The sequence below is a fragment of the Anabrus simplex genome, chromosome 1 (assembly GCF_040414725.1).
Source record: "Anabrus simplex isolate iqAnaSimp1 chromosome 1, ASM4041472v1, whole genome shotgun sequence".
Classification (NCBI taxonomy): Eukaryota; Metazoa; Arthropoda; class Insecta; order Orthoptera; family Tettigoniidae; genus Anabrus; species Anabrus simplex.
In genome coordinates this window covers 659,461,586-659,483,873 of record NC_090265.1, presented here as the reverse complement: position 1 = coordinate 659,483,873, position 22,288 = coordinate 659,461,586, and the positions used below count along the sequence as shown (strand labels likewise).

The following is a 22,288-nucleotide window of genomic DNA, read 5'->3' as shown; positions in this document are numbered from 1 at the left end:
TTTGGTGCATTGCTTCCTCAACTTCTTCAAAAGTGACATCACGAAAGTTGTCTGAGTTAACTGGGGCAAGAGTAGGTGTTGGATATGCTTAGGAAAATGCTATACTCTTTTTTGAAAATATTTTCATTTCCAATATTGACTCTGAGCTATGTGGTCAAATAAGAGAACCACCAGCCTTCTTGTAAAAAACCTGAAGGCTATATTCTCTCCCGATTTTAAATGTGAAAACCCTGAGTAAAACTTGCTGTGTGAACAGCATCTCTTTTATTTTAGTTGATTTGAAATGTGTTCCCAGCAAATCAGATTTCATAGTTGCTATTTTTTTTTCATAGAATATAATTTGATTTTTTCCAAAAGCATACTTTTAAGTATACTTCTGTCAGTATTTTCTCATGGTATTTTCCCATATGATCATAATTTTATTCTCCAAATAATTGTACTCTACCTGTGAGTTATCACATAGAAGTTTATATGCCCTATTTCAGTTGATTTTTGTTTTGACTACCATTCCACATGGAGGAGCTGTTTAGAACCATAAATGTGTTATGAATTTACTTCTCTATTAATGTTGTTTTATTAAGAAACTGTACAGGCCTTTTCTACCAGATGTTTCAAATGTACTGGTAGTTAGAAATTTCCCCCTTTCTTAATGTGTCAGAATAATTCTTTCTTTTTTCTATGCTAGATGAGAGAATAAAGTGTTATGAAGAAGAAATGGCTTTCCTGAAAAAGATGCAAGAAGAATATACAGAATCACCACCATCGTCTGACATTGATGAGAGAGAAAATGTTATGAAAGACATGGGTTGGGTGAGAAATCTGTTGGAAGAAATGGAAGATTTGCGACCAGAATTGTCAGTGCCATTTCATTCATCGATAATATCTAAAGGTGTTAATGAAATTGATAAACTAAAGGGTGTCAGGGAAACAGATTATGAAGCTGATGGGGAGGTAAGTGATTAAATTAAAGTGAAGTGAGATAACACATCTGAAGAATCTGGACTTTAAGTGATCTCGTGAACCTGTATGAAGGGACATCAAACTAGACTTGTGATGTTATTTTCTGTTTACTTCACCCTATTGGAGCGGGAAGAAAATACTGAACTGTTCACGCTATAGATATATGTTACAAACGTAAATTAATATTACGTTACAAGGCAGTAGCAGTGGATAAACATTGATCCTCTTGGTTACAGGAAGACAGAATGGTGATCGAAAGATCAGAATAATTCCTTTAGAAGGTCTATTCACCCATTTATCATCAGGAAAATGCTTTTAGGTGTTTGAAGTTCTTTGTTTCAAACTTCAATGCAGTTAGTTTTAAGGATTGAATGATAATGGAAATTTTTGTTTTGGTTTGTTGAAAGTTCCCAAACTTTTGAGAAGCATACTGCTGTACCAACTAAACTTTTACATCTGGTTAAGGTTACATACATTGTGTTTCCATAAAGAACTGGGAGAAGTAACACATTTTCATGTTAAGTATGAAAAGCATACAATTACACTGAATTTACAGTGTGTATATGAAAAGTGCTTCAGTGCTCATTTTCATTTAGTTGTGAGTGAGAATTTTTTTTCCAGATATAACTTTTGTATGAATTGTCTTTATTTTGCTTTGAAAGTACTGTATGAAACAATTGTATTACTTTCTTTATTTTAAGGAGATAATGCAATTTTGATGAAAATAAAGGTTTAAATTTCAGAGCAAATAAACCAGATTGAATTCACATGTATTTTTGACTTAGATTGGCCCAATTACATATTTCAAGTGGAATGCAAATGTTTTTGGATTTACAGTTAACTTGCTGTTGTGAAGTGGAATAGAGATCATTTAAGTCAATAAATTGCTTCAGCTGTAGTTGATCATTGATACTGTTTCTTTGAAACTGAAATTTATTAGAGTCTTTAATTCATTAATTCAATTGTGAATCCAGAAACAATCCTGGTGAACAAAATAACAATAAAAATGGGTTAAATCTATTACACTGAGCACATGGAATAGTATTGTTGGATATTTGTAAGAAAGAACACAATAGATATGACCAATGTGTAGAATTGCTGTGCTGCATTGAATCCAAATGTATTTTCAACTTAGATCATGCAGATACATAATTTAAGTGGAATGTGATTGTTGTTGGATTTACAGTTAACTTGCTGTTATGAAGAGGAATAGCGATCATTAAAGTCAATAAATTGCTTCAGCTGTAGGTGATTACTGATACCGTTTCTCAGGAACTGAAATTTATTAGCTTCTTTTAAATTAAATTCAATTCAGTAATTCAATTGTGAATCAGAAGTAATCCTGTTGAACAAAATAATAATAAAATAATGGGTTAAATCTGTCAAAACTGAACTGGCAAACATTATCAGAGAAACCTTACAGGCACAACTTCTAAGGTGAAGTCTCAGTCATTTGAAATTAAGACAGGTGTGCGACAGGGTGGTGGATTATCATCACTGCTATTCAACTGTGTCCTGGAGAAGATAGTGAGAATTTGGAATTCCAAACTTGAAAATCAAGGGATAACCCTAATCTGCTTAGGAAGAAAATCGGGAGGAATCAGAGTCAACTGCTTGACTTTCGCTGATGATTTTGCGATACTTTCAGAAAACCTAGAGGAAGCGGCCATACAGGTCAACCTCCTAGAAAAGATTGCTAGCAAGACAGGACTTAGAAACTCGAAAGAGAAGACCAAGTTCACAATGAATGACAAACATTGACCACAATTCCTTGAAACTGAGATGGGATGGATTCAGAGGGTTAAAAAGTTCAAATCATACAAGAGAATGGACTAGAAAGCTGCTGTAGATGATCGTATATAAAAAATGGATATAGCTTATAGACTAACCAAAAATATCCACAACAAGAAATGGAATACCAACATAAGGCATTATAACACTAGTAAAAACAGAATGCCTGTTTGCCAATGAATGCCTCTCGATGAATTACAAGTTGGAGAAGCTGGAGATCCTAGAAAGAAGAATACTATGGGAAATATTGGGCCCAATCCAGACCAAAACTGGTTGGAAACTTTGGAACAACAATGAAGTCTACAAAAATGTGGCAAAAATTTCAGAGACCATGAAAAAGAGGAGGTTATCATTTCTCGGACATTTGTACAGGATGTACAAAACCAGACTAACAAAAAAGTTATTCGACTACCTGTGGAACGAGAAGGTGACTGCGTGGATTAAGGAAGTTTGTAAGGATCTAGAGAAGTCCAACATCCAGGAAGTTCAGATGTTCAGACAGGAAAACATTTCGGACCATGGTTCAAAATCTGGAAGGGTTTCAAGTTGAAAGAACTGCAAAGATGGGAAGAGCCTGGACGGATGAACAGAAGAAACATCATAGCACCCATATGAAGAAGTAGTGGAGGAAGAGGAAACTCCTGAAAAAAGAAAAAAAAAAAAAAAGTATCGTGATCTTAAGTGGTCAATTTGCAAATAAGGAAATAAAATTAATGGGTTAAATCTATTACATTGACCTCACGGAATACATAAGGTATGAATTCTTTTAACTAAATCAGGTAATTTGAAAGCTATTATTTCCATATGCTTGTCTCCAGTGTAGACATCCTTTAATACGGATATTGTATCAGTTGAAAATAATCACCACTTGAAGTTAACGTACAATAATACAAAATTGATTCTCTCGAGTGTATTCAATAAATACTCCAATTGTTAAATATACAAACACAATTTGGGTATAAGCATTTGCTACATCGGCAGGCAAGCAAGCTAAATATTTGATCACTTTTCCGGAATGGCAATTATTGCTCACTGATTAAAACATGCATGGCTCAAAGCAGTCTATCACAGTTTACTTGCCGTCATCACATGGTATCTCACAACTTAATTCTTTTGGCGTGCATAGTTCTCCTTAATACATAATGCGATCTGAAGGATAATACAGTAGAGTGTTGATAATCCTAGGTACTTGAGGGGGAAGGTACCTCAGATAAGGAATAACTTGGACTACATGGAGCAACACAGGAAAAATTGTGAAATATGTAGAAAATTGGCAACGATTGAAGCTAAGGTTCTGTATTTTCATTTTTTACAGTGTTATGGCATGGATTAAGGTTATTTTTTTAATAAAGTGCTTAATTAACCTGTGTTTCTGAATGTTTTTGTGCAGCAATGTCACGCCATTGCTTGAAGAGCAGGGTTTTGGTGGGAGTTGCCTCTGGTTGTTGTACGTAGTGTAGTGCCACCTCCAATGCGGTGAGACCCTCCCTATGAGACATATATGGTGCCGTCTCTACTAAAACTTCTTATTCGCTATCTTTTGGTTCATTCAACATTTCAATGGTTGATGCACCTGTAAGTTCATAGTGTTCATCCATTCTGAAACTTAGACTTCACTAGCATGTGTATATCTGGGTATCTATGAGATTTGATCTGACAAGTTTGGTATGTCATCATCATTGCTGTCATCAGAGTTACTGTCAGCAGACACAGCACTTCATAATATCTTCCATGATTTCGTGAATGAGTCTGGCTTCACTTCGTCCCATGATTCTGCTAACCAATACACTACTTTCCCTATCTGTTTGAGAAAGTTTGTGATATTTTCCTTGCGCCCTGCTGCTTCCAAGAGTGAATGTAGCTGGTGGTGCTGATACTTTCATTTTAGACATTCTAGAATGCCCTGATCCATAGATTGTATCAAACTTATGTTAGCGGGCAAAAGTAAATCACAAATTCCATCGCATACTAGTTCGTGTTCATCTGGATGTTACCCTGCATTGTCCAGCAATACAACTGGTTTAATAGGCAGTCCATTCTTTCTCAAAAACGTTTTAGTTTCATGCATGACAACAAACACGCGAGTGATCTCAGTAGAGGGGAGGCACAGTACGATGATATGGCAGGAATAAGCAGGTGATTAAATGCTGTAGAAAACTCATTTTAAATTTTGCGAAAAGAAAAATTCAAATAATGCACGGATTTAATGGAGACTCAGATTTACGAGACTCTACTGTACTCTCTTTGGTTTTAGACACTGAACTAACCATTTAATACATAATACTTCATAAATATAGACTGTTATGGCTTTCAGAAGTCATAGTTCTCATTGTTGAGGTAGATATTGAAATATTTGTCAAGTCCCATTACTCAAGAAGTTCAGATGGTTTTCCGGAAAGGGGTGAGAATCGCAGCTAGTGACAGAATACAGTGTGGGGGGGTGGGGGTGGGTAGACCTAGACATAGTGAACTCGTTCTCATGTCTGGGTGTCACTTTACAACCTATGGTCACCTCATTTAGAATTCAAGTAAGAGAAAGATCTTTAGCAGCCATCAAAAGCATATATGACATTATAAACCCGACTAGACTATCGCTACGCACGTCCATGGCTTTATTTTATGCCAAGGTCTTCCCAGTTCTCACATATGGTATGGAACTTATTTGGGAAAGACTAACGGTGTCCGACCTTCGGATTATTGAAAATGTAAAGGCCAGATTTCTGAAACGAACACTGGGCATCTCCAAGATGTCACCATCATGACTTGCGTATGAATTATCCAAAGAAACTTTTTTACTGAAAGATTTGAAAATGAGAATGCAGCTTCCACATATGCAGCAAGAAGAAGAAGTTCTCCAAGAGAGAGAGAGAAAACAAGCAGAAACCAGTGTGGACTTATATTCAGCTGATGCTATGATTAACCGCAGCTGGACCGGTCCAAATAATGACATGAGAAGTGCTTTGAATAGACTGGCGGAACATGGGTTTCACCGTCTTCTATGCCGGCGATCAGGCTTTCATGAACCGTCCCTACATTGTGTGTGTATGTTGTGTGATAAACATTGCAATCGCTATCATTTCAGCAAGTGCAACAAGAGAACAAAATCTTTGCAATGTACTACAGTTTTGTAAAGAGGAAAAGAGGGGAGGTCTCGTAATCCTTCCCCAGAAAACTGTGGAAAGGACTGCTAAAGCTATCTGTAGAAGTGAAAGGACAGTGCGTAATATTGCTACTTTTATGTAAGCTTTGTCTTTTGGCAGCCTCCAAGTAGAGGAAGCAGAAATAAATGCATTTTTCTCTCTCTCTGGAACTTGTAACCTAGGTAAAAGTCATCCACGTTGGAAGCAGACAGAGCTTGATGAATTTGATAAGAGTGTGTGCTGAATATTTGTGGAATTTTACGAAGTTTGCAAAGAAATCCCCACTTTACGTAAAGTTCCTAATGGTGACAAAGTAAAATATTGTTTACAGGAGGGAAACACATATTTTGGAAACTCGTTAAAAGGATGGGAGTTTAAATTTAAAAGGTGTAAAAATGTGAGACTTATATTAATGGAACATAATATTTTTGCATGATGTACAGTAGTTCTCTGTGCATTGAGACAGAAGGAAAATGGATCTAGAAAGTCTGTCGTTTATACAGACGAAACATGGATTCGTACCCACTACACGCTTAAAAAATGCTGGCAGCACGAAGACGTTCGAGGGATTATTGTGAACCAAACTGCAGGGAAAAGAGCTCCAATTCAAAGTTGCGATCACAGGATTACCATGATGAATTGAACAGCACAAATTATACTAAGTGGCTGCAGGAGCAACTCATCCCAAACATTCCACCTGGCTGCATTTTAGTCCTTGACAATTCACCGTATTATACCCTTCAGGAAAACAAACCGCCCAAACGTGCTGTTTGTAAAGACATTTTAATGTCGTGGTTGAAGGACAACGAAATTGCTGTGATTGATGACAAGATCAAGAGTGAGTTGGTGGAACTTCTATAAGCAAATACACTGAACCTGTATATATGGTAGACAGGATTTTGAAGGACAGTGGGTTTACTGTTCTGAGATTACCTCCCTATCACTGTGACCTAAATCCAATTGAACTCATTTGGAACTTTGTGAAATGAAAATTAGCCACAAACAATGTCTTCAATTTCTCACTATCAGCTTTAAAAGGACTAAAACTATGCTGTATGCAAGAAGTGACCCAAAATGATTAGATAAAAGAAAATGCAAAAATTAAAGATTTTGCAAAAAATTACTGGCACTTTGATGCACTAATGGAAGAGGAGATTGAGAGAATTGTGATAAATATTGGTTTGGAAAGTAGTGATGATGACAATGACCAGGAACCCAGTAACACCACAGCAGGGGAATCAGGTGGTAGCTCAACCAATATGGCAGGAGAGAGAACTGATACAGCTGATAAAACTACAGGTTCATCTTCCGATGTTATTCAGTAATGAAATATTGTAAAGATGTACAGGCCATTTCATTTTATTTAAAACAATTTCATTTACTTCAGAATAAAAGGCTTCTTATTATACCGATTTGTGCATTGATGAATGTCTACCTGGTGTCAGTAACTCTGCGATACAGTGTACCTCTCTCCCCGCTGCTTCTCTGGCATGTTCCTCTCTCCTCGCTCATTCCCTGGCATGCCGCTACATTTCAGTTAAGACACCAGCCCTCTCACATGTAACGACAAAGACTTGTGCAACAGGTAATGCAGTCTTTTGATGGGACTAGTAATAACAGACATTTGAAAATTCTAAACTACCTCCCACCCTACACTAATCAATGCATTTATTGCATGTTCCAGTTTTTTCTATCAAATTAGTATCTAGTTTCAAAAAGTTATGTTATTCTGTATAGTACCATTTAACAGATAAGAAACAAAAATGTTTCTGAACCTATCTTAGATTTACATTTACAGTGAAACCTCGTTAGTGCGTTCCTCATTAACACGTTTTCCTCCTTAGCTCGTCAAAAATTCGAAGTCTCAATTCTCATCGTATTAAATCTATATAAAAATACCTCACTTATCGTGTCACGAATTTGTGCTATTACTGGTTAGTACGATCACATTTTTCCTAGCCTTGAAACATGTTACTGTATTTGTCATTCCTTGTGAAAGAAACGTGATTTCCAGCTCGGGTAAGAGCCGTTGCCACACTTGTATGATTATAGGAAACGGCCTTCCTGAACTTCACAGGATAAGTTGCACTTTCGGGGAGCAAGCCGTTAGCCTCAGGAATGTTCAGTTTTGCTTGACAGTTAGCAGTGAGATTACTGAACAGCAGAGTGAGCCTGTTTGTGCTTGTATTTCGCATTCTATTCAGAACGTAGAAATTTATTTTGTGTTGAGTAATACAGTGAGAAGTGTAGCGAATATTTGTCGTATGATACGGTAGCCTATATCTGGATTAGAAACATAATGGTGTGAAATTGACTAGTGCACATATTTCCATGTTTGTTGTCTGGTGTTTTTTTATACCTTTCAGTATACCTGTTATTTTATAGTCTCTACCGGAAAAGATTTTCATATTTGTTTTCTCATGTTTTTCACATCTTTTAATCATTTCCTCTCATCTTTAGAAATGGTAAATAGGCCTACAGTTTTCACTGTACTTGCGGATACACGACGGAAAATGCCCCCATGATTATTTTATAATTCAATGAGTAATATATTGTATTGAGTAGGTGGTTGTTAATAAAAGGATTTTATAATTTTAATATATTGTCCTCAATACGGTTCTATTATGAGATTAATTACATGTAAAATGCCCCCATGTCAGAAAAAATCGTATCTAGTGTTTCCATGTCCCTGTTGGATAGTTTTTATTTGTATACTAGCTGATGTACCCGTGCTTCGCTACGGGATTCTACATTGTATACAGAATTCCGCATTAGGTAGTGTACACGTTGTGAGCAAGACTGTATTAAATTGTATAGCTCTTAACGTTACCCTAGAAACACGACGGGGAAATCACCAAACATCTTTTCTCATGTGAAGACTGAGTTAGGGAAATTTCATTGTAATGGTAGGCCCGCTTGCCTACTATCAGTCACAATCAGGTTGGGGAATTCCATTATAATGGCAGACACTCATTCCCTACCTGCATGTTTACATCCTCAGAAAGAATGTCTTAGTGGTTCTCCCAACTGAAATGAACAGGTCATTACGTCATTACAATGACGTCAATAGGAATGGCGCGACTAAAAGCAATGCCTTCATATGAAATGATCAAATTAAAAACTACACATTTTCTCACTTTTAACGAACAGTGCTACGCTGCTGATCTAAGTCCAAAGTTCCAGAGCTGGAATGACCAGGCCGCAGACAGCCGTGATCCGTGAACACTCTTCGTCTTTTTTCAGGGTGGGGGGCTCGAATAGTGGAGAGTCCCAGGGTAACTATGCCCTTTTACTAATCGGTTTCCTGTGAGTACCCTACGAGTCAGAAAATCTCAATTCACTACACTGGCGGCGGAAAAATCTAACTTGGGGGCAAATTTTTCCTCCAAGCCAGAGGAGAAACGCCCTCTTCACTGCTAATTTGGAATAAAATGAATGTAGAATTTAATAAAAGTTAAGAGGAAGAAGCTCTTCTTAAGAAACGTCTCTTTCAGGGTTGAATTTTGAGTTATTTAGTGAATTGTGGTGCTATCATTTGGAATAGGCCTATGACCAGGTCATACTACTACTACTACTACTACTACTACTACTACTACTACTACTACTACTACTACTACTACTACTACTACTACTACTACTACTACTACTACTACTACTACTACTACTACTACTACTACTACTACTACTACTACTACTACTACTACTACTACTACTACTACTACTACTACTACTACTACTACTACTACTACTACTACTACTACTACTACTACTACTACTACTACTACTACTACTACTACTACTACTACTACTACTACTACTACTACTACTACTACTACTACTACTACTACTACTACTACTACTACTACTACTACTACTACTACTACTACTACTACTACTACTACTACTACTACTACTAGAGCCCCTGCCTTAAGTGTGCTCATTCAAAACAGTGTGTCAAGGTAGGGATCGAATAGCTGGAATACTATGATGAACCAGAGGAATGTCATGCTAAAGAAGGAAGTTTTCTAACTCCCCAGCTATTTCACGCCAATATTCAGTCAGGCTGTTATATTCGGTATGCAGCAGTAATCCCATGTATCGCAGTTGAGCGGCAGGATAAGAGACAAAGAACATCACAACAAACTATGGTCAGAGTAATGTTATTGTTGATCAATGTTATGCGCTTTCGATATTGTAGGCCGTCACGTTTAGTTTCCTTCCGACTCTGAAATATCACTCTTATCATAATCGGTACAGTAAAAGTTAATTAAACATAAATGATCGGAAATTGTATTCTCTATAACTTCTGTTATGTAGTACTTTTCGATGGGACCAATAAAATCGGTATTTAAAAATTACATTTTAGACGCTTTCCCTAAACTACAATTTCATTCAGGTGAATAAAATTGTTTATAACTTAGACTGTAGTTTCTTATTCCCCGACTCTATATACCGATTTTCATTAAATTCCGTTAACCCATTTTCTCGTGGCTCGGCGTTGATATGGACTTAGCAACAAAAATACAAATTCATAAATATCTGTGCTATCGTAGCCAGTACGGTAACAATGTATGACATAAATGATCGGAAATTTAATTCTGTATAAGTTATGCTATATTTATCGATAGGACCACTAATAATATAAATATTTGAGAGTAAAATTTTAGGCCTTCCCCTAAACTACCATTTCACTCAGCATGAATAAAATGATTTATAGCCTAGATTGTAGCGGCTCATCCCCCGACTTCACATACCCATTTTCATTAAATTCTCTTCAGCCGTTTTCTCGTGATGCATGTACGGATGGACAGGCAGGCAGGCAGACAGACAGACAGACAGACAGACAGACAGACAGACAGACAGACAGACAGACAGACAGACAGAAATTACGGAAAACTAAAAAGTGCATTTCCTTGTTACTGTGGACATGACCGATACAGAAATACCATTCTTTTCCATTTCTGAGCAATGTACAGACAAAACTCTTATTTTATATATATAGATTCATTAGTACATTTTCTCGCAAACACGTTCTTTTTCCTTGACCCCTGCAGAAACATTCAAGATAGAAATGAAGTCTAAGACAAAAGGTCAAAGTTTATAGACCAAAAATTCAATTTTATGTATCTAGTATGTATATATATATATATATATGAACTAGTATGCAAATAACCTCAGCTTTTGTGGGTGGGACTAACTTTTAACAAGTAACCAGCGGAACCTGACCCTGTTAGAGCGCACTCTCATGTGGAGGATAGGGGTTTCCCTGTAGGGATGATCTTTGGATCTGCAGACCAACAAGTAATCCAATTCCTACCAGAGGAATGGATGAAAGGGAAACAGGAAGAAATGTGGAAATTATAGGGGCATCACTGTACTTCCTCACTCAATCTTCTAGAGGAGATAATTGAAAGAAGATTCAGGAATATAGTAGAACCATTATTGGAGGAGGGGCAACATGACTTCAGGAAGAGCCGAAGTATAAATGCTGTCGGAATGCTAACAGAGAAGCACTGGGAATTAGTGATGGGACATTCGATTCATTTTACTGAATCGATTCATTTGATTCCGTTCACGTTACTGAATCGATACAGTGATCCGATTCACGGCTCATTGGTCACCGCTCCTACTGCATCTGCGTAGTATGTGCTGGTAAGACAGCAGCAACAGCATTCAGTGCTCGCAGCTGCCATCTGGTCTTCATACTATGAACTCCTTTCTTAGAAAAAATGCTAGTTACTCTAATACATCGAAGGTTTCCGGCGACGCAGGGTGGGAAAGGTTAGGATTAGGAAGGTAGCAGCCATGGCCTGAATTAAGGTACAGTCCCAGCATTTCCTGGTGTGAAAATGGAGAAACTACGGAAAACCATCTTAACGGCTGCCGACGGTGGGATTCGAACCCACCATCCCCCGAATGCAAGCGCATAGCCACGCGATATTAACTGCACGACAACTCGCTCAGTCATTTTTGAAAATATGTATCAACTGAGGATTTTTTAAAAATCGTCATATTTTGTATAGGCTACCCGAGATGTACAGTAGCCCGCTGGTTTTCTGATTCAACATACTGTTATTGCGTTTGTCCACATATGATTGAAGTCTTGTGCAACGATGTGACATATGAACTGAGAGAATACTGAGCCGTTCTTCCCAATATAAAACAGGTACTTTTGAGTGGTCATGAGCATGACTCATAGTCTTAGGGCAGGCTAGAGTAGAGTTTAATTGTCAAATGTCAACTAAGTTATAATACTAAGATTCATTAAACTAATAAATAGTATAACCTAATAGCCTACCTACTTACTAGCTACTTCAGAATTATGTTGTGACTACCTTTTTAACACTGCAAATAAATCCATCTATTATTTAAACCTCCCTGTAAGAAGAGGACAGTGAATGCAAATGGGTATTATTTTCAAATGAGCTGAGCTCGAGAGTCCATTATAGCATACGATTCTTTCAGTGTAGCATGGCTCACTGTATGTCTCGCTGCAGTGAGCCGATAAGGAGCCGTGCGTATCTTGTGTTTCACTGAGCCGGCTCGTTCACGATTCTTTCCATGTGCCATGATTCACTGTCTCGCTGCAGCGGAAGCTCGGCTCTCCGCGTGTCCAGTGAGCCGATAAGGAGCCGTGTGTATCATGTGTCTCACTGAGCCGCGCTCGTTCACGATTCTTTCGATGTGCCATGATTCACTGTCTCGCTGCAGCGGAAGCTCGGCTCTCCGCATGTCCAGTGAGCCGATAAGGAGCCGTGTGTATCATGTGTCTCACTGAGCCGCGCTCGTTCACGATTCTTTCGGTGTGCCATGATTCACTGTCTCGCTGCAGCGGAAGCTCGGCTCCCCGTCAAAGTCCAGTGAGTGCGCCACTCAGCACTGTCCGCTGGGAGTAAGCTGAATCGTGTGCCGTGAGCTCGCCGTTCCTGTGAATTTGGTTCACTTGGACACTTGAATGAATCGATTCACTGCTTCGAATCATGCATTCAGTAACCAACACTACTGGGAATATGGGAAGAACTTACTGATGGTTTTTGGGGACATCAAAAAGCCTTTGACATTGTACTTAGGGAGATAATCTGGGAATGCCTACAAGGTATAGGTGTTATGAACATTAAAATAAGAATAATAGTTAACACCACCTTTCCAGTACTTATCTTTCCTTATATTTAGGATATAAACATTACAACAGGCGTTGTAAGAAGGGACATGTTTCGCTTAACTGTCGTAAGCATCATCAGACGAAATAAATCTTAGCCTAAAATTAGATCAGGGCCCCGAACCTAGTGTCCTTAAAATATATGGCACCCTAAGAATCAACATTTACATTTAGAAAATCAAATAGGCGTAAAACTAGTGTGAAAAAAAACATAGAATGTTACAACATGGCTAAGAGAAAAACAACACAATCGTGTTGAAACAGAGGTTAAAAACAGAAAGTACAATACAAAGCTGGCAGTGAAATAATTAAAATCATTAGGATATCATTGCTACCAGTCAGTCAATCAGAATGTTCAAACATAAAAGAGTGAAAAATAAATAAGTGTGTTCATCATGGCTAAGTGAAAAAAAACCCGTAATCGTGTTGCCAGAGGTTAAAAACATAAGGTACAACACAGAGCTGACAGTGTAATAATCAAACCAGTCAGTTAATAAGAATGTTCATATATAACAAAAAGTGATGATTATATTCTTTTGAATGAAGAAATAATTAAATCCCAATCTTGAATGGATACGTGAGTCGGACAAGAGAAATCACATATTGTAGCAGACATGGAGTAGTAACACTTCAAACAGGATTGATCACGCCTGAAGCCACTTATAAGGTAGAGGCCAATATCCACTTCATCCGAAACAATGGTTAAAGCCGAATAACAGGTGTCTTCATTTTTACTGGGAGTTCAAGACTAAAATGGAATAAGATGCAAATTGCATGAACTGATTGCAGTTCTTTACTCATATCAAAGGTCCAATAATATTGCCTTGAGGACTTCCCCTCTTAATGGTTACATGATCAGATAATGCTTTACCTACTTTAATTCTCCAAGTTCTATTACCTAGAAATACTATCTCACATTCAGTCACTCTTTTGTCTAGTCCAATTGCACTCATTTTTACTAGTAGTCTCCCATGATCTATCCTGTCAAATGCCAATCGAGAAATAATCCATTTGATCTCCCAAATCTTGGATATCTGCTATATCTTGCTGGAATCCTTCAAGTGGAGCATCAGTGGAATAACCTTTCCTAAACCCAGACTGTCTTCTATTGAACCAGTTATTAATTTTGCAAACATGTCTAATATAATCAGAAATAATGCTTTCCCAAAGCTTATATGTAATACATGTCAAACTGACTGGCTTGTAATTTTATGCTTTCTGTTTATCACCCTTTCCTTTAAACACAAGGGCTATTACAGCAACTCTCCATTCATTTGGTATAGTTCCTTCATGCAAACAGTAATCAGATAAGTACTTCAGATATGGTACTATATTTCAACCCGTTGTCTTTAGTATATTCCTAGAAATTTTATCAATTCTAGCTGCTTTTCTAGTTCTCAGCGGCCATGGCCTTAATTAAGGTACATTTGCCCGGAGAACAAGAAGTCCCTTGCCCCTAAGCAAAGTCACAACAAAAATATACTTATGTTCTCACAAGGGAAGTATAATTTCACAGATTTCAAGCTCCTTAGGTCTTACCAGTCGTGAAATTACCACTGTTTTGCCCCAGTGTGGCTGCGGGCTTATCATTTGGATTTCCATGCCTTTCCAACGTGCTGGCAGCTAGTGTTCTGTTGAGACACCACTGCTAGTCTCCTTTTTCAGGAAAATGGTGGTGGTTATTGTTGGGCCTCCATCTTCTCTGTAACACTAAGCAGAAGGGAATGAAGAATTTAGGTATTGGCAGAAGATGGGAAAGGGCCAAGAAGGGCATGAAATCGAAAGGCTTCTTAGGCCTTGATAACATACCATCAGAGAGCAAGAGTTGACAAACGGAGGTCAGACAGGGAAGAGGATAGTGAGGAACCTGGCACAAGTAAGTAGAATCAATATTAGACTCAGCTCGCGTACCCACCATAGTCGCCAGTCAACGCTCCTAAGCGTTCACCTTTCAGTCACTTCTTATGACGCTGGGCTGAGTGGCTCAGACGGTTAAGGCGCTGGCCTTCTAAACCCAACTTGGCAGGTTCGATACTGGCTCAGTCCGGTGGTATTTGAAGGTGCTTAAATACGACAGCCTCGTGTCGGTAGATTTACTGGCACGTAAAATAACTCCTGCGGGACTAAATTCCGGCAGTCGGCGTCTCCGAAGACTGTAAAAGTAGTTAGTGGGACGTAAAGCAAATAACATTATTATTTATTATTACTTCTTACGACAGGAAGGAGATACCGTGGATGTATTTTACCACCACACCTTAGGTGATTTTCATAGGACAAGGGGGGTATATGTACCTTCACTTGTATTAATGCCTGCCTTCGACTTTCATAAAAAGGTTTCTCAGAGGGGAGTCATGATTTACTGGTAATTAAGTAACGTGGTGAACATGGGTATACAATCTGCTCATGCACTTTCTGTAACAATCAAATATTGCTATTCCCTGCCAGCTGATTGTAATGACTGCAAAACCCAAGTCGAATTATATGCATTGTTCAGAACTTTGACCCCATTATCATGCTGAGGAGAAGTGTATATTGTGCACATTATTTGGGAGAATGAAGCCTTTGTCCATCATTATGAGCTAGAATAAAAAAAAGACAATCCTCGATATGGCAACTCGCATTTCTTGTCTAGTAAGAGCTGAAGTCAGCATCCATGAAAAATATGTTGACAGTGTTGTGGGATGTGAATGGACCAACTTTGGAACACTATCAAGAGGAGAGTGAGTCTACAATGTAAAGTACACCACCAATGTTGGAAGAGAAGGTCCAAATTGCAGTTGTCGCAAAGATACCCTTGTTCTGTGCAACAATACATGATCATGTACTGCTACTGCAACAGTTACCACCATATAAAAACTGGCATTTGAAACCCTAAACAATGTCCCTTGGCTGAACTGAATAGCTCAGTGGGTGGAGCGCTGGCCGTCCGAGCCCAACTCGGCAGGTTCGATCCTAGCTCAGTCCAGTGGTTTTTGAAGGTGCTCAGATATGTCAGCCACGTGTTGTTGGATTTACTGGCACATAAGAGAACTCCTGCAGAACAAGATTTCGGCACCTTGGCAACTCCGTAAACCGTAAAAGTAGTTAGTGGGACTTAAAAAAAAGAAAAAAACCAGTAACATTATTATCTCCATTGCAGTCTTGTTCTTCCTGTATCAGGCTGACATATTATGTCTTTGAGGCATAAGGAAACAAAGGAAAGACTGGGTGAGTTGGCCGTGTGGTTAGGGCCGTGCAGCTGTAAGTTTGCATCTGGAAGGTAGTGGGTTCGAACCCCACTGTAGGCAGCTCTGAAGATGTTTTTCCGTGGTTTCCCATTTTCACACCAGGCAAATGCTGGGGCTGTACCTTAATTAAGGCCATGGCTGCTTCTTTCTACTCCTAGGCCTTTCCTATCCCACTGTCGCCATAAGACCTATCTGTGTTGGTGCCACGTAAAGCAAACTGTAGAAAGAAACAAAGGCAAGGGTGACAAACATAAAATGGATAACTATAGGCCAGGCAGTGCAACATGTGTTGCTTGTCAGCTCTGGAAAATTTCTTACTAAATTGTACAAAACTATTTTAATCCTCCTAGTCAATACTATATATTTTACATCCAATTAAGATGAAACTTCGCTCATAAATAGACATGTTTCGACCCGGCATTGGGTCATCCTCAGTAAGACATGCAAAATGAATTAAAAAGCACAGGAACACACAAAATGAAATGTTAGTTAAAAAGTTTTTTAAAATGCACGATGAAAGTTAAAAAACTGTGAAATATAGTCTTGAGCTGGAGGTCTTTCTGTTCCAATGTTCTTGTTGTCCAGTTGAACCACACCAATGGACAACAAGAACACTGAAACAGAAAGACGAACAACATTTTACAGTTTTTTTTTTACTTTCATCATGTTCTTTAAAACACTTTTTAACTAACATTTCATTTTATGTGTTTCCTATGTTTTTAATTCAGTGTACATGTCTTACTGAGGATGACTCAGTGCTGGGTCGAAACATGTCTATTTATGTGTGAAGTTCAGTCTTAATTGGACGTAAAATATATATATTATTGACTAGGAGAATTTAAATAGTTTTGTACAATTTTGCAAGAAGTTCAAGCGTCAACACGGATTTAACATGAGATTCATAGCTCCGGGAAAGCACTTTTTCTAATTATATTAGATACATTTGTGAAATTACTAACTGGTTTGATAGAAGGCAGTCTGGGTCTATGAAAGGTTATTCCAGTGAGGCTTAACTTGCAGGTTTTCAGCAACATATAACAGTTACTTTAGATTTAGGTGGTCAAATGGACTGTATTGATATTGACATATCAAATGCTCTTGATAGGGCAGATACTGGGGGACTACTGACACAAATGAGGGCTATTGGACTAAACAAAAGTGAGGAATGGGAGGCTAAATATCTAGAAAATAGAATGCAAGGGAAAGATCTTCATTGAGGTAATCACATTATCAAGGTTGTAAATAAACGTTACAGATCTCTTCATATTGTTATGAGGGTATTTTGGGGTTAATAGTTGGGTTGTAAAGGAGAGGGCGCATAAGTCACTGGTAAAACCCCAATTAGAGTATGGTTCCAGTGTATGGGACCTTCATTGCGTTTACTTCATTTGAGAACTGGAAAAGATATATATGAAAGTAGCACAATTTGTTGTTGGTGATTTCCGATTAAAGAGTAGTGTTACAAAAATGTTGCAAACGTTGGGCTGGGAAGACTTGGGAGTAAGGAAGCGAGCTGCACAAAACTAAGCAGTATGTTTTGAGCTGTCACTGGAGAGGTGGTGAAGAATGATGTTAGTGGACGAATAAGCTTTAATGGAGTTTTTAAAAGTAGGAGGGATCATGAAGATAAAGTAATTCAAGAGGACAAATTGGGGCAAATACTCATTTATATGGCGAAGAATTGGAGATTGGAGTAATTTATCAAGGGAGATATTCGAGAAATTTCCAAGTACTTTGAAATCATTTAAGGAAAAGTTAGGTTAACATCTGATAGGGAATTTGCTTCCTGGGCAACAGCTTTTGCTTGACAGCACTGATCCCAGATACTTGAAGCTGTCTACATACTCAGTTGTAGTCTGCTATATCAATGGTAAGAGATCTGTTCTGTTGGCTTGATAAAACCTTATAATAATAATGGCATACGGTCTCCGAAGAGGCCTGGTATGGGTCTTTTTCTCGTAGACGGCCTATTAGGCGATCTGCATGTCTGTGAAGATGAGGGCCCTACCTAGGATGATTTCTAATGCTGAATACGTCTCACACACACACACCCAACCCCCGAGTCATTGGAATTAACCAATTAAGGTTAAAATCCCCGACCCGGCCGGGAATCGAACCCGGGACCCTCTGAACCGAAGACCAGTACGCTGACCATTCAGCCAACGAGTTGGACATAAAACTATAATACAGTATGCGCCAAAATATACAGCACTGGAAATTATGTTAGTCTTATTGTCATTACCTTACTTATCGAGATGATAGTGTAAATGTTCAAAATGTGCTCCATTGCGCTGTAGGCAGTTTTCAGAACGATCACGCAGATTTTCCAAAATATTCTGGAACATAGGTTGCTAGAGAGTCCCGAAGAACGAGACAATCTTCTGATGTAATGCATTCACAGTTTTGGGTGGATCTGGACAACTGAAAATTTGCTCCTTTAACATTCCCCACACGTAAGCATCAGGTGGTGTGAGATCGGGGGAATGTGATGAGTAGGGGAACTCAGCCTCGCGGTAAATTACTCGTCCTGGAAAGGTTTCTTGCAGCATAGCCATAGCCTGTCGAGCGGTATGGCAAGTCCCCCCGTCTTGGAACCACTGTCTATTCATCTGCATGTTCCTGGCACGACAAAATCTTCTTAGATCCTGAATAAATGGCCTGATCACCATGTTCCTATAGCGTTCCTGGTTAACAGTAAGAGGTGCAGCATCATCATTCTCTATGAAATACGGACCTAACACACAGTTTCCTGACACTGCACACCAAATCGTCACACGCACACTATGTAGCGGTTTCTGGACTATAGTGTCTGGCCTCTCGAAACCAAGAATGCGATTTGTATTGCGATTGATAAAACCGTCCAAGTGAATGTGACTCTTCGGAGAACCACACGTTGAACAAGAAATCTGGATCCTTGTACACCATGGCCAAAAATCGTGCACAATATTCCACCCTGACATACCTATCGTCCTCCGTCAATCGTTGCCCAACCTGTGTTCAGTACGGAAATCCACCTATGTCTTTAAACAATTGTCGAAGTGACGTAGGGCTGATGTTTAATTTCAGAGCTGTTCGCCGAAGACTTCGCTTTGGAGACTGCAACACCTGACTGAGGACATGTCCATGATTTTCATTTGTGGACACAGTTACTGGCCTACCTGACCTTCCCTTGCGTTGACACAATACACTACCCGTATGGCGAAATTTTTTAACAATAGATACCATAACTGTGTTGCTAGCTGCTGGCTTATTAAAGTGTTCACGATATTGTTCCGACACTAACTTTAAACTTGGCCCACCTTGATAACCGTTTCCGTACGAGCGAAAATAATACTCCACTATAAACACTTTTTCCTCCGTTGCGAGACCCATTGTCACTTCCAATCACAGCGCACAACGTTCTTTATACAACTAACAATTCATAATGGCGATGTAACAACACGGAGACGCTCAGGTGTGCACATTCGCACTGCGCGAAAATGAGTAGTGTATATTTTGGCGCATACCGTATGTAGTCATTGACTACCAACCTCACTTCCCTTGCTTGTAAAAATCACCATGTATTTAGCCGTCACTTAAGCCAGGGTTTCACCAACAATCGCCACATCATTTCATGCCATCTCATCTCATAACCATATCCATCTTCCTAGCTCGACCATTTTCATGCCTCACATTTTTTAGGTAGATAATGAAAAAGACTGATGTCAAGGGATCCCCTTGAAATAATGCATTCCATGCAGGGAAGGAGGATGATAGCTCTTTGCAAAACATATTTTAGGACTAGTGTTACTCCTGTACACCTTTGAAGAAAAGCAAGTATGTTGCATATGCTGAGGAAGACAGGGGATAATAATGCCTCATAGTGGTCTAGAAGACTTACTTAGTGCTTAAAATCACGCAAAGCACAGGCTGAACTGAAAATAAATTGTGTGAATCTGCTGCTTATGTGCACGAGTGATTGAATAATAATACTAATAATAATAACAGTAATCTTCTTCATCTTCTTGTTCTTGTTAAATCAAGCAACAAAGCCTGTGCCTTGATAAATGCCCATGCTCCCACTGACAGTGATAAGAAAAATCCACAGAAAGTAGAGGATTTTAGAGAACCACTTGAAGAAACTACAAGCAAGATCCTCAAACATTGTGTGAAAATCTTATTAGCGATTTCAGTGCACAGTCTTGGAGAACGTGTTGACACAAGTCTCAGCGTAAATGATTTACAAAAGCTTATTAGATATTCTCCATTCTTATTAGTCTACCGATGTGCCAGATGAAGTACTATGATTGATCTGTATTTCTTTTCACTGTGCACTGTGTTTTCATTCATGACATACAAGAACAAGATCCCAAGAAGTGGCCAGACCTCTGCATCACATTACAAACATTAGCCATGAAATTAGTACAGTCACCCAGGAAAAATAAACACAGATGGTGAAACATAACCTGATATAAAGCCATCAATGAGTGAATCAAAGCATGGAATCAGTGGAATGGACATCAGAAATTGAAAGATGGGATAACTTCCTAAAGACACAAAAATTAACCTCTAGAATAATCTGCTGCGAAAAACATGCCTACGACAAAAGCAGCCTCTTAGGGATAGAACAAGATTTCTAGAAAAAACCACCAGAAATTTCTACAAGATATTTCGTGAGGATTTATCCAGGTAAAAAACCAGCAACGTATATCACAGTTCTTCTAGTTATTTATAAATTACTTAACAATCTTATGATTTCTCCGAGATATTTGAAGGAAGACACAGGAAATTGTCCCCTATTTCACCTGTAAAGGGAAACTGATATTTTTATGTGAATTTTCCATACACTTGAGTTTTCTTATAAAATATTTGGAGACCTGTCTTTGATGCTATCTCGTGTAACTGCTCTTTAACATACCTGATTTCTTCAGTAGTCATATACGGCCAAGAATCAAATTTAGGTTAATTATTAGTTATTTTGTTCATAAGGTATCTAAGAAATTTGTTTGCAACGTTTCAACTTTGATTTTTTGTTCACTTTATAGCTGGTAATCCAAATGAGCGATGCATATTCTAACTGACTTCTTACAAAGGAGTTATACAACAACTTTAATAACTTTGGTCTCTGCTTCATTGACAGAGCTTCTTGTTATTCTTCTGCCTCACTATTATTGTATTATTAGTTTATACCGTATATGACTTTATTTATTTTGTACGAAGTCATGTAATTTTAAGTTCTTTATTTTCATTTAATGTAATAGTATATGTATTTCACATTGTTAGGTTTGTACCCATCTGAAGCAAAATAAATAAATAAATGAATGAATGAATGAATGAATGAATAAATGAATAAATAAATAAATAAATAAATAAATAAATAAATAAATAAATAAATTCTTAAACGATGAATTTGTCTTTTGTGTTGGATCGCAAGTATGGGGATAATACAGTGGAATCGTTCAGTTTTTCCTGTATAAATCTAGCAAATTTTTTCTTCTTCCTTTTTTGAGAATATTGCGGAAAGGAAAAAAATGCTAAATTTACACAAACAAAGCTGAATGAATACTTCCCAAAGCTGCAATATTTGTAAAGTCTGAAAAATCGCTTCCCAGTCGGATGACATAAAAAAAATTTGATTAACCTTTCCTCTCTTTTTCTTATCTAGTTCTGGAAATCATTTAACCTCAATCAGGCATTAATAAGAGAAGTTGCAGAGATGGCCTTGAAATTTTCAATCCAAATCCTGAAGAACCATATCTCCCAAACTTTTGAATGAAATCACCTATGTAAAATATACTAAACAACCATTATGTAGTCAACTCCTCACAATTACTTTTAAAATTTATTTTGTTTTACTTCATACTTCTTTGTCCATAGGGGCAATCTCCGTATTCTTGAAAAGGCACCCACTGAGCATTTAGTGTTTTTCCAAGAGTCTCATAATGTAGATGTCACCCTATTTCATCCAGAAGGTAAATCTGGCAACTACTACCAAGTAAAGTAATTTCTTCAGCTTATGCCAAGTATTTCTG

General features: G+C 38.1%; 1 protein-coding gene across 4 annotated transcripts in view; it reads left to right on the top strand.

Moving 5' to 3' along the window:
• Positions 1-22,288, top strand: part of Shc (SHC-adaptor protein) — a 179,903-nt gene that overhangs the window by 109,132 nt on the left and 48,483 nt on the right. Inside the window, exon 9 of one of the 4 annotated variants that reach the window (XM_067135815.2) lies at positions 686-1,613. The exons of the other annotated variants lie outside the window; for them this stretch is intronic. Within the exon in view, the coding sequence (XP_066991916.2) occupies positions 686-963 (278 nt within the window). The 3' untranslated portion in view covers positions 964-1,613. Of the gene's footprint in view, positions 1-685; positions 1,614-22,288 lie in introns of those variants that run through there. 4 annotated transcript variants of the gene reach the window in all.